Raw genomic sequence first — 12,605 nt, 5'->3', positions numbered from 1 at the left:
TTTATTATTATCATTTTTAAACAATGCCTACAGTAGCAAGAGCTTAAACAGCTGAGTGGCTGTATGTTACTGACATACACAGTTTTGAAGAATTGGAGCCAACAGATTTCTAATTTGCTATTGCAATATGCCATCAACCAACTGCAATAGGAAAGGCTTGCTAGCCATTAAAAAATGCAAGCCTTCCCCTGCTTCAAGTGTAATGTGCATTTTGATCTGTTTTTATTTTTGAGGAGAGACATATCAGGTTGTTTTTACTTTCCACTTGTTACTTGTCACACATTTACTTTTAAAGACTCATCTTATACAGAAAGAAGGAGAAAAATAAGAAAATAGTCCAGGCTTACCAGCCCTATTCAAGTCAACAAGAGTTTGGCTCCTTGAATCATCATGGAGACTCTTTCCACTGTCTTGCTCCAACTGTATTTGCTTAATCCTCACAGTTTTGGTCACCATCTGGCTCATTTTATTATCTATGCAGAGACTGTATGACAGACTCCCATTCACCGCAATAGGAACTCTTTGCTGAGTGATTTGATAGCCAGCCTGTCAAAAAAATAGCTTTATACTCAAAACATTCATTTTATGCAAAACAGCAGCATTACCAAATGCAAGTACTCTAGACTGAGAACATTAAACTGACTATGCAACAGCTTCCATAGTGACCTGTAAAAGATGAAGGTACACGTAAACAGGCAAAAACACAAATTATTCTGCTTATCTGGAGAGGAGGGAAGCTAGAGAAGGGGACTAGAATGGGAATTAACTGTGAGAAGCTGGAGATCTGGGAAAAAGTAAGAGTGCTCCTCAATACGGGCAAGAATACAATACTATACTAATGCAGAAATAATCAATAATCAAATACTCAACCACTTGCTAAAGATGACATCAATTTCACTGATACTGCCTTGGGGCAGAAAATGGACCAGAAGAAGTTCTTCCATGGTTCTGCGATCGTGTTAAATCTTGTCTGAAGACAGTAACTGTACCTCCATCCCCAAGCTGAATATCCCTCTCTGCCAGTTCAGTAACTGACTCATTAGTGTGGTGGGGAGGGAGGTGGCAGGAAAAAAATATGAAAAGGAGAAAGTTCAGTTTCATTAATGCAGCAATTTACAAGCTAGACACTGCAACCCCCAATGAAGCACACAGCTGATAAATACCACCTCATACTTGGGACTCCATGCAAAGGGGCAGCTTCTAGCCAGAGAAGGGGCTGCCAGTGACAAGGGCTTGTAATCACTGCTCTGATGTAAAAATACAGAGTTGAATCAATTACTCTGTTGAGATAGGGCCCCTATCTCTTCCTCCTTGCTAGCCTGCTCATGCCTCCACTGGTGAGAATTTTAAAGCCTGCCAGTTTCTGGGAGAAGCATTTGCTTATCTTGCAGGGAGGAAGGGCTTACTGTAAACTTTAGAGATGGTGACAGTGTGTTGGGATACAGGACAATGGTCTGGCACCGTGAATAGCTCAGCTTATATATGCAATAAAGAGCACGACCTTCTGGCCATAATCACTACAAGAAACATAAAATAATAGACTCTTTTCAGACTATGCTAACCAGACAGCTCTTCCCATCTCTTAAAACTTCTCATTAAAATGATTTTTTTAAAGCCTGGAATGCTGAGTGACAATAAATAACAAGAATCCCATTTCCTATCCAAAGCCCTACGCTCATGAGTAACAATAATCCCATTGTCAAAAGACCCTAAGAACAGGATTTATTTTATCTGTTCTGTACAGCTCATTAGCCTAAACTCCGCATCTTATTACAGAGTTCCTGGCTAGACTGCTTCACTGTGAAATGCAGGTTGGGCAGTTTAATGTCAGCGCTTTAAACTACAGAAGTCAGTCACTAGAAAAAAAGAATTACATGTTTCAGGCTAATAAAATCAGCATCTCCTTCACCAAATTTCCATCCATATTTTACAAGAGGATCCTATAATTCATGTTCACTGACAATGGCAGCCCACATGATGCTGTACACTCTTTCTTCTGCCTCACCTTTCTCCTCTAAACACATAGCTGAGGTTTCTTTTACTTGACAACATTCTTTCATATAGTTTCTATACATGAGATGGATAGCAGGAGAAAACACAAGACTATGAGATTGTTTTCAGTTTAACGGCAGAAGCACCAAAGGTGACGTGGGAACGGATCTGTGATGTTTTGGTGCTTCTTTAATATGTATAAAGGAATTTTGAAAGTTCTGTTTATTTCTTGCTATTTCACTTTTTTCTCCTTCAGGTCAGGAAATGGGTTCTAAAATAGTTCTACAAGTTAAAAAAAAAAAAAAAAAAGCACTGATAATTCAACGTGATAAGGATGTGTTTCATATTCCCAGTAGCTCATTACAAAACTCCCAACAAAAGGGCCTCTCTTAATGACTCACAAATATTAGCAAAGTTATCCCCAAAAACAAAATCAGCAATTATGTCAACTTCACAGAAGTGAACCTAAGAGTTGCACATTCCCAATAAAAAAGAAAACAGGACACAAATCTCTTCCGAGATCCAGGTGTCCAACAGAAAACTATAAAATCCTTCCCTTTCCAAGGTGAGAAACAAATGTATTTCAATGTGTTATGTGTAACATCAAAATATTTTCAATACCTGAACAAACACTGGGAGAGAAGATAGTCTGGTTAATAATACAGCACATCTGTACTTTGATTTGGGACCTGAGAAATCTCTTTCTCTGCCTCTCTTGATATCTGGGATACCTCACCTAAAGAGAGGATAAGCTAACATGCCTGATCTTTATCAGATAAAATAGAAACATTTTTTTTTCTTCTTATGCAGTCAGCAGATGTTCAGCCACAAATGAGAGAAACTAAAGCCAGTGTTCCTCCCTTTGACAAATTAAACAGAAAAATCAGAGCAAATAAGCTGACAGGAAAAAAAAAGTATTTAAAATTAGAAAGAAAGAAAGAAAGAAAGAAAGAAATATAAATTTCTATTTACCAAAATAGACAAAGAAAAGATTCAAACACTTCTGTGCCCTGTTGTGATGACAGAAGTTAGGTCCTTACTGATTTCAGTATTTCCATATCAAGTGTGGCAAAATGTATTTGACTTCTACTGACAATTTCTAACAAATACGAAAGCTACCAACAAACCACACTGAAAAGACTCAGTCATATATATTTTTTTTAATTTATTGGGACTACTGACTGAGAAATTTTTAAAGGCAAATTAAATATTTTTAGCTCCTTAAGCGCACACAGAAAAGACACTACCATGTTTATACCAGTGAAACTTGTGTTTGTTATACATTCACTTGAAATGAAGGGCTATTATCAGACTGCTTTTACCCTAACAGACAATTAGTGCTAAGCACCAGGAATGGAGAACTTAGGGGGCAAAGCAGCTCCAACTCCCAATTCAATTACATTAAGCCACTGGAATCGTGCAGCTAAGCAAGGAGTCAGCAATCAGAGCAATCATATTCAATCAGCGAGCACCAGGGTACAGCTGTCTATTCATCAGGGCACAGCGCAGCATCCTGTTGGGGCGAGCAGAACACTGACTGAAAACAGAAAAAGCATCTCTTCGCTCATCCCCTGTTGTCACCCGTACTCCAGACTTGCCCTTTCCTACAGCTGTAAAGGAGCCACCCACACTGCATACTTACAGGCAGATCTGCATAGAAATAGTGTTTTCTGTCAAACAAGGACTTCTTGTTTATGCTGCAGTTGAGTGCCAGGCCTGTCATCACTGCTGCTTCTACACATCTCCTGTTGAGAACCTAAGGAAACATGACACAGAGTTTTGCTCAGATGCTCAGTATGTAACAAATGTGTTTCCCACACACTGCCTTACATGGAGCGTATATTCAGTTTTGCTTTCCTTCAGCCACCCTTATATCTCTTTCCTTGTGTGGGTAGTTCTAATTCATCATTAAAGTTGCAGTAGCTACAAATCCGCAGAGCTTTAAGATGAAAAAAATGTCATTGTCACGTTGTCACGCCACATAAAGAGGTATGCACTGCTCTGGCTTGCTACTCTTGCATGCATTACAGTACTCTTGCACACTCAGAGATAAAAAAGATAAATCATAGCAAATGACAACGGACTTGCAACTGGCTGTCATGTCATACTGGGAAAACAATGGACTTGCACAAGGGACTGCAGTGCTATTTCACTGAAACACCTTGTGGTTACAGGTGTTCTGAAACCACAGTGAATTCCTGAGTAATTATACACAGATTTGCTTAACAGCGATGAAATTAAGCATGCTTATGCTTTGTTAAAAGAGAACCAAAGAAACATCAATTGATCCCATGGCTACAAGTATGCATGCATTCCAGCACCCAGGGAACCCATCGCATTAAGGTTCTTGAAGAACACCACGTGAGCTGAAGACCCAGCAAGGCCTTCATGAAGAAATAAAGGAGTTTCTCACAATGAATCCATCACTCTCAGTGTTACACCCTTCTACCTCATCAGCAGGTTCAGGATCCAGAGGAGAAAGAAAATTCCACTCCCAAAAGTACTAACAAGCAATGTTTCATAATTACAGCTTTTTTCAAACGTGTTCTCATTAATTTAACAGTTCAACTAATATAAAATTGATATAACTGGAAAAAAATAGACAAGAAAAAAAAATAGTCTGCCTCAGTGCAACTCCAACATGATCACATTTACAGTGTTTTGAAGCAGGAACAGAACTTTATTCATCTTATTCTGTGTTGTAGAGCTGCCAAGAAGTCAATTTCTGGACCATTAAAGGAGCACATTAGGTAAAGGTATTTACATGATTTCATCTGCATTGACCAAAACATAAATGGCTTAAATAACATTTTCTTCAATGTTTCTGACAGAATTTGTTTTTTATATTTACCAGCCTGGTTTCTGAAAACAGACTAAGCAGCTGTACATTGTTCATAGCCCATGTGTTTACCTCAAAAAGGAGTATCTTTGCTTTACTTCGAGTATTTTAGAAATCAAAACTTCACTGAAAAATGGGAGAAACTCTTCACATAAGAGAAACTTAAAAATTGCTTATAGAGTAGAGAAATTAAGTATTTAAGACATCTAACAAGGGAACTTTCAGATCTTTAGTGTAGCTATATATGGCTAACTACAACACATCATCTGTTGCAGCATATTTTATTTATTAAAAATTTTAAAAGACACAAAGAACAGATTTCAAAACAGATAAGAGGAAGAACAATTTCCCTTTGAAATAGATCTGCAGCAAAATGAACGCAATTAGCCCTGACTGTAATCTAAAGTAAAACAGGTAACTTCAAAATATTACTTTATTTTAGTATCATGGCTGCAGTTCATTACATAGTAGATGATCCTGTTCTCAGCAATTAAATGCTTCCAGGCAGAACAGAGACTTTTTTTTACTGTTTAAAAAAGCTCATAACAATGCCTATAACAGTTCAAATTGTTCAATGTTTAAAACACCACAACATTTCTAACTGCACCAGCAAAATTTCCTCCTTCTGAAGCCTTACAGCATAACACTACTCAGCTTTACAAATCAGAGAGGACTATACCCGTCAGCCCTTTAAACAGAAACCATTAAGGCTTCATAAGGACCAGGGAGACTCAAAACACCACTGTACCAAAGCAGCGAACACATGCCTGATGTCCTGCTGCATCTCCAGCCAGCAAAGGGATTGTGACTGACTTCAGTCTGAGAACAAGACAAAACCCAGGTCCCAAGCTGCAGTTCACTAGAGCTTCAGAGGATGTTCTACGAACACAGGTGGAGTTTAGCCAATGATTATGATACAACTATCACCTTTGACTACTTCTTCAGTTTTTGCTTCAAACAAGGTAGACTGTATCTTACTCATTGCTCTATGGGATTAATACTATTTGGGGGTGGAGGAAATAATTCCCATATACTTACTACTTATATCTGCAAGAAGCATTTGTACTACAACTGGTGAACCATTCTGGTGGCCCTGGGGAAAAACTAGCATAAAAATGTAAAATATTTATTATTTTCTATGCAGAATTACTAAGCATTTGGATGGCTGAAATGTGTATCTGTGCCCAGCATATTGGATCACAGTAGCCCACTCCTTGTACATACATTACACATTCACTAGTCTCACTTCCTGTGGTATTTCTTGACTGCAGAAGACACTGCAAAATCAATCTTTCCCCCAGTGCCATACTGAGATGTCCTTTCTCCTGCCCTGTTTGACTAGGACAAGCAGATGACCATCTACTTCCTCAAAAATCAGAAGTTATCTAATATTGCTCCACTTCTGAACTATCACTACCCATTTCGGTCTTTTATGATAAAAACTGTGCGTAAAGCAGAACTGGTTAAGCAAACTACTAATTTTGCTTCAAACAAGCTTAGCTTCTCAAATAATATACAGTGATAAATATCAATTCAGTATGTGAAACTTCCCATACTAATGACCTAGAATAAGTCCCCCCAGCTTGTTTAGGTGGTAAGCTGTTATTAAGTTGACAGCTTTGACTAGCACCAAAGATCTAAATTACTGGCTTGAACTGACAAGCTGCCAGTCTGACATGCTAGTAAAGTGCTGGCCTTGAAAGAAAGCTGTGCAGTTCCTGGAATAGCTATGGACAAAACACAACAGTCTAGAAAGCCTTCTTAAATACTTCCAGTCTTCTAAAACAGAAGCATCTCTCCTAGGTATTTATTTCAAGAAACTCCTAGAGACCTATCACAGAAAGAAATGTAAATTGTTTGGATTGGAAACTCATGAAACACCTTAACAATGGCATCACAACATCAGCACCATTTCCTCTGTAGCTAGGCTATCCTGCTAGAGCACCATGGTAACTGAGAGCTAAAGGAATGAAAGAACAATCCAACTAAGACCTTGCTTTTTCTGATACTTGTCTATTCTCTACATCTAGTTCACAAGTGGAAAGATTCCTTTTAAAAATTTATCATTTTTATTTGCAAGGTCGGATTAGTCAAGACCTTGGCTTTAAATACGGGACTATTCAATAGCTATACAACAGTACATGCATAATACCTTCAACGGCATAAATTCCCATCAAAAGCAAATTTTAACAGTTTTTTTTTTTTTTTTTCTCTTTAGCAGCAGGTTTACTCCTTATACTAATACATTAGAAAAGCTGGTTCCCTTTTAGGTGAAGATATCTGTTTCTATATTTAGTGAATGATCGTTTTTACACTTTAAGAGAGTAGGCATAAAGCTTTTTGTTTTGGTCATGAGTAATATATAGGATAAGCAGCCTTTCAATACTTAAAGGGGGCTTATGAAAAGACCGAGAACAACTTTTTACTTGGGCAGACTGATAGGACAAGGGGGAATGGTTTTAAACTAAAAGAGGAGAGACTTATATTAGATGTTAGGAAGAAATTCTTCACTCTGAGGGTGGTGAGGCCCTGGCATAGGTTGCCCAGCGAAGCTGTGGATGCCCCATCCCTGGAGGTGTTCAAGGCCAGGCTGGATGGGGCTTTGGGCAACCTGGTCTGGTGGGAGGTGTCCCTGCCCATGGCAGGGGGGTGGAAGTGAGTGGTCTTTAAGGTCCCTTCCAACCCAAGCCAGTCTATGGTTCTATGGTAAGTGAAAAACAAAATATAAAAAAAGAAACACCTAAATCTCCTTCCTGGAAAAAAGTTCATTTCTGCTACCCCTTAAGAAAAAAATCTATATTGTAGCAGTGGGTTCCCAGAGGCCTTTGTTACAGAACAAAGCATTCCTTGTACTAAACACAGCATAATCAACATAATTTCCCCCAAATTAATAAAAATATATATTGATTCTAGGTTACACATTTTAATAAAGTAGGTTCCATATGAATTGGCTATCTTAAAACCTTCACTCCTACTTATAAACATGAAGAAATCGGCATCCTGTGATTAACTACGTGACTATTTATCTTGGAAATATTTAATTTCGGTTCCTTTTAATTTAAAATAACAGCTGGAAGAAGGAAGTAGTGTAATATACTTAGCCAGCTCTCTGTAGACAAAGCAGTAATCTTTAGAAACCTCAACAGATATATCTAGTCATATTTCCTGTTACTCTTATTTCATATCACTCTGATTTTTATTTGCTTCCATTAATGGATATATTCAGTTTTATTATTCCTACAGTTTTAAAAGTACTGACCTGCTCCAATATATGGTTCTTTGAAGTGCATTCATAAGTTAAACTTCAAAATAAATTATTCTCATATCCACTTAGTCCAAATGTAATTGTGACCGTTCCATCTGATACTGCAGTTGAGTATTTCAACCCAGGGTTCTTCCTTGGCATCCTCCCACACAGAGAGGAAGGCCTAACTGTCTCGTAGCTATGCACGTACAGAATGTACGTGGTAATAAATGAAGAGGTAACCATGTCGCAGATAAACCATTTATTTCAATAGGATTGTTGGGAATCATACCCCAGCCCCTTGGCATACAATATATATATTTTTTTAAAAGAACAAGCCAACATAAGACTTGTCATTTGTTTGGTCTGCAAAGAACCTACATATTGCAACAAATGAGGTCACTAACTGCAGGATAAATTTAAAAAGAAGGCCAGCTTCAATTTATGCTTTTTTGGATTTCAGTCCAGCATCTACTTCACAGCATATTTCCCGTCTAAGATGAGCATTATGTTCTTATCCCTAAGGAAAGGTGCAAGTGAGTAGAGGAGAAAGCAGCAGACATTATAAATAAAGACCTTAGATTAACAGAAAGAGACTCTAGCTTAAGGAAGGAGAACAAAATGGCAACTGAGAAGTTGAAGCAGTGTATTTTGGTCAAATATATCATTACATTTTGTAACCTTATCTGTCTGCTGTCTGGTGCCAAAGATATATGCTGCTATACAAAACATATTATTATCCTTAACCTTGTCTGGTGGCAAAGAACAGGGAACTCTGACATCTTAAGAAGTGCCTGGCTCCTAAACACATTACTTTACATGTATCCAAAGAATAACAGGGCACATTCTCTGAAAATGAAGAGCCATTGTGAATACTTGTATCACAAGGCTTAGAATAGGAGGAATTATCTTCCAGTGGCAATGAAAATCACAAAAATTCAGCAGCAGTAGGGAGAAATTCTGACCCCTGAGAGTAAGAAAACCAGGAATTTTAACACCAAATTCAAAGCTCTTTAAATACTGACTGCCTTCTGGGTTTCTCAGCCCTTTGAGACAGGGTTTGCTAAAACCCACAGAAGGAAAAATCCATTCAGACTACTATGTGGGCAAAGCGCTCAGTGTTCTCAATGGAAAAAATCTGTTTCTGGGGTGCTAGTGAGGCAACAAATCCAGTGGCATTGCCTCAAAACAGAGATCTTTGTGTCTAAAACTCCATCATCCCTGGCTACAACTGAATAAACTTCTACCATTCAGAACTGGTTCCAAAAGCAGAAGACAGAAGAACAACACAATAGAGATGCAATGGTTCATCATATCCATAAGCACTGTTTCCATGGCATTGCCATCAAGAAGTCCAGTATCTAACATCTATACCCACCCTGCTGACAGTTCCACCTTCTGAGCCTGCCACATGGCTTTTTTGACCTGTCATAAGGATGCTTCCTTTGTTACGCCACCTGAAACGGAAACCACTGCCAGCACTATCTGGTCCAAGAGAAGCTAAACAAGGAAAAAGCCTGTGAAAACAACTCACTGATTCTAGAGATAGGAGACCGAGCAATGGCTAAAACTTAAGTTACAGAATGGGATCAAATCCAAAGTCAGCCAGAGCTTTGAGGCAGAGCTGCTCAGACCTTTCCCTATGCTTAGCTCTGCAAAAAAAAACCAAAAAACACTAATAAAGACTTTTAAACATGAGTAACATCTGCTTTCTTCAACATAACTTATACTGCTCTATTTGTTTAAGGGGGAAAATTCAGAGCATTTAGTAAAGAATGTAAATAGAAAGTGTTTCTAAATTGCCCCCTTGCCCTGTTTACCCTTGTAGGCGGTTCTTGGCATGTAGGCTTGCTCAGGGCCATCTCCCTTGTTATCAAATCCCTTGCAACAAATTCAGAACTTCGATACACATTGACTGTCATTCTCTTGCACTTCTAAATCTTGCCTATCTGCCCTCTGCTCCTTGTTGCAATCTTTAAGTACACTAAAAGCTCCCACCCCTTTGCTGCTACTCCCTCATCCCTTTTTCCTCCATTCTCAGTTTCCTGAAACATGCTTATTTGCTCTTCAAAAAAGGTGCCATCTTTCCCTCCAGGGTGGTTCTTCTGACCTAGATCTCTTAAGACAGCACAACTTACAAGCTGAGAGTAAACAGAAGTCTAACACACACAAGAATACAGTAATTCAAGCAAACGATAGGTAACATACTGCAACAAATCTTGCAAAAAGCTATTAAAAAAGCAAATTAAAATTATCTTTTAAAAGGCAAGTTTGTTTGCTTTTGGTTAAAATTCTTTGTTAAAAGACAACAGCAGGACCAATGAAAATTAATTTCCTGTAAATAACTGTCCAAGTTTGTTTTAGCTAAGCAGTGAGATCGGCACCATCTCCTCCATGATTCCCTTCACCTCTTCCCCACTTCATCAAACATCCCAAACTGAGTATGAAGTGTCACAAATACCTGAATGTCAGCAGCCCAAATAAAGCTTGTAGCAGTGGGGAGAAGAGAGCAGACTCAAATGCTATTTTCCTCTACATGCACTTGCTAATAGATTCAGAAAAACCTCTGCAGATCGAAATCTTTTTAGACAAATTTGGATGAACTTGGCAGCTAAACTGCAAAACTAACATTTCTGTATAGAAAACAATGGTTGCAATAGCAAAGTCTACACATACAACTAATAAACTCCAGTGGCACAAACTTACATATTCCTTTCAAAATCAAAAATACAGCCATAACATATTTACAGTGCCAAGGTGGCTGATAGGGAGGAAAACACAAAGGAACAGATTAATTTTACCCTAAGAACCAATTACAGCCTAATTGCACCAAGATAAGTTTCAAGCAAAATACATAAAACTGAGAGTTATGCAACATTACACATGAGACAGCTAACCATGATGAGAACAAAGACCCAGTCTACAATTATCTGTCATCAAACGCTGTTGGACAGTGTTTCCTAAATACCTTTTAATGAAAAAAGTCTTCAAAGAAAAAATCGTTAATAAGAAGAACAAAGAAGCAAGATGTCAGTTTGCAAAGTTAAAATGCTCAAAAGAAATGGTAGAACCATGATTGCTACTGAAACTCTTTCTTAATAGAGTGCTGTTTTCACTTGCATATGTACACTCCACTACCTTGGATTTCCTCAAAAGGAGTCACCTGGAACCAGACTGGCTGTCCACATACAGAGAGAAAATTAAATCAAATTCTTAAGGATGCCAAAGCATATATAGTGACTGATAAGAGAAGGAATAGAAATTTGCCTCTCTGCCAAAATCACCCAGAGTTCAAAGTTAAAATAAATTCCCAGCACACAAATAAAAACTACTGCAAAAACCTTATGTGCATTTCGGCAGCAATTTCAGAGTGCATCAGGAAAGAGGGGATGGCGATCTGTCTAGCTGTCATGTAACGGTCACACTGTCCTACCATATCAGAGGTGGCACGATGACTTCAGTAGCAGAACTACGTGAAAGAAAGGAAACAAGATACTGCAAACAGCAGTTCCCCACTATGAAGTAGAAAAAAAATCTGTATAAAGCAAAAGGTAAAGCAATAAAAACCAACACAAAAGGAGATAAGTGAAAATACATAGATAACATCAGTGATGCATTGAAGGATCTACTGAAATAGGTGACAGCAAGATGTTATATCAACTCAACGCAGTTCTAACAGGCAAGTTTACATCAGCCAGAGGGACCTGTTAAGGATGAACAGCAAAGCCAACAAGAAGAAAAAGGAAGAGAGCTCAATAGGTAGCACAGTTTCTGAGACGTTAAGGAGACAAAGCCCTACAGGAATTGTTAGCCTTGACAAAAAGATTAAAACACCCAGAATGAATGTTCTAACTTCTCACAAACAAACAAGACACAGCAAAAAGTAAGAGAAAATCTTGCAGGGTACTCCTTCAAAGCTTGACAGAAGAGCATTGACAAACATCACCAAACACTTCAAAGTACAAGAGCAGAGGCATCTCCAGAAAAATTGTATTCATAGTTAAGCATGAAATAATTTTGACCCAAGCAACTGCAGTAACTGTGAAGGTGTAACGCTTCTCAGACCCAAATGAAGGAGACTAGTTCCACATATAACCACCCTAGGCTGTGCGTGATCCTATGAAAGAGAAGAAAATAAAATGAGGAACACCCCTCACCCTAAGCCAGCCCTGAAAGTCACCTGAAGCATGTCTCCTTAATCTCTCAAAGACTTCTCCTGACCAGTACAACAGTGCTGAACTGCTTAATAGCTTGAAATTACATAGGTAGGCTCTAATCCATCATGTACGCACTAATTCAAGGGTCTATGAACTGCAAAAGCCTTCTCAGGGAGCAATCATTTGAAAGTCTGTTTCCCTCTCCCATTTTTTTCTAAACTAAGTGGTATTTTCTTTTTAGAGGCTCACAGGGACTAGGACTAACATACTTTGCAAGCTGGGGCTGTGTCAACAACGAAAGGCTGTTAACCACTGATGATACAATGCTTATAACACACCCAAATATCATCAGGAATGAAAGGACTGCAACAGA

The 12,605-nt window shown here is 38.4% G+C and overlaps 1 protein-coding gene across 1 annotated transcript in view; it reads right to left on the bottom strand.

Annotated features, from left to right (window-relative positions):
* GATB (glutamyl-tRNA amidotransferase subunit B) overlaps positions 1-12,605 on the bottom strand; it is a 42,914-nt gene that overhangs the window by 24,099 nt on the left and 6,210 nt on the right. The window contains exons 3-4 of the mRNA XM_027456661.3: positions 3,635-3,748; positions 348-546 (exon numbers count right to left, since the gene is read on the bottom strand). Of these exons, the coding sequence (XP_027312462.1) occupies positions 348-546; positions 3,635-3,748 (313 nt within the window). The remainder of the gene's footprint in view (positions 1-347; positions 547-3,634; positions 3,749-12,605) is intronic.

This window comes from Anas platyrhynchos, chromosome 4, assembly GCF_047663525.1.
Source record: "Anas platyrhynchos isolate ZD024472 breed Pekin duck chromosome 4, IASCAAS_PekinDuck_T2T, whole genome shotgun sequence".
In the NCBI taxonomy this organism is placed as follows: domain Eukaryota; kingdom Metazoa; phylum Chordata; class Aves; order Anseriformes; family Anatidae; genus Anas; species Anas platyrhynchos.
The sequence above is the reverse complement of the archived record's forward strand: the minus strand, read 5'-3'. Positions and strand labels throughout refer to the sequence as shown.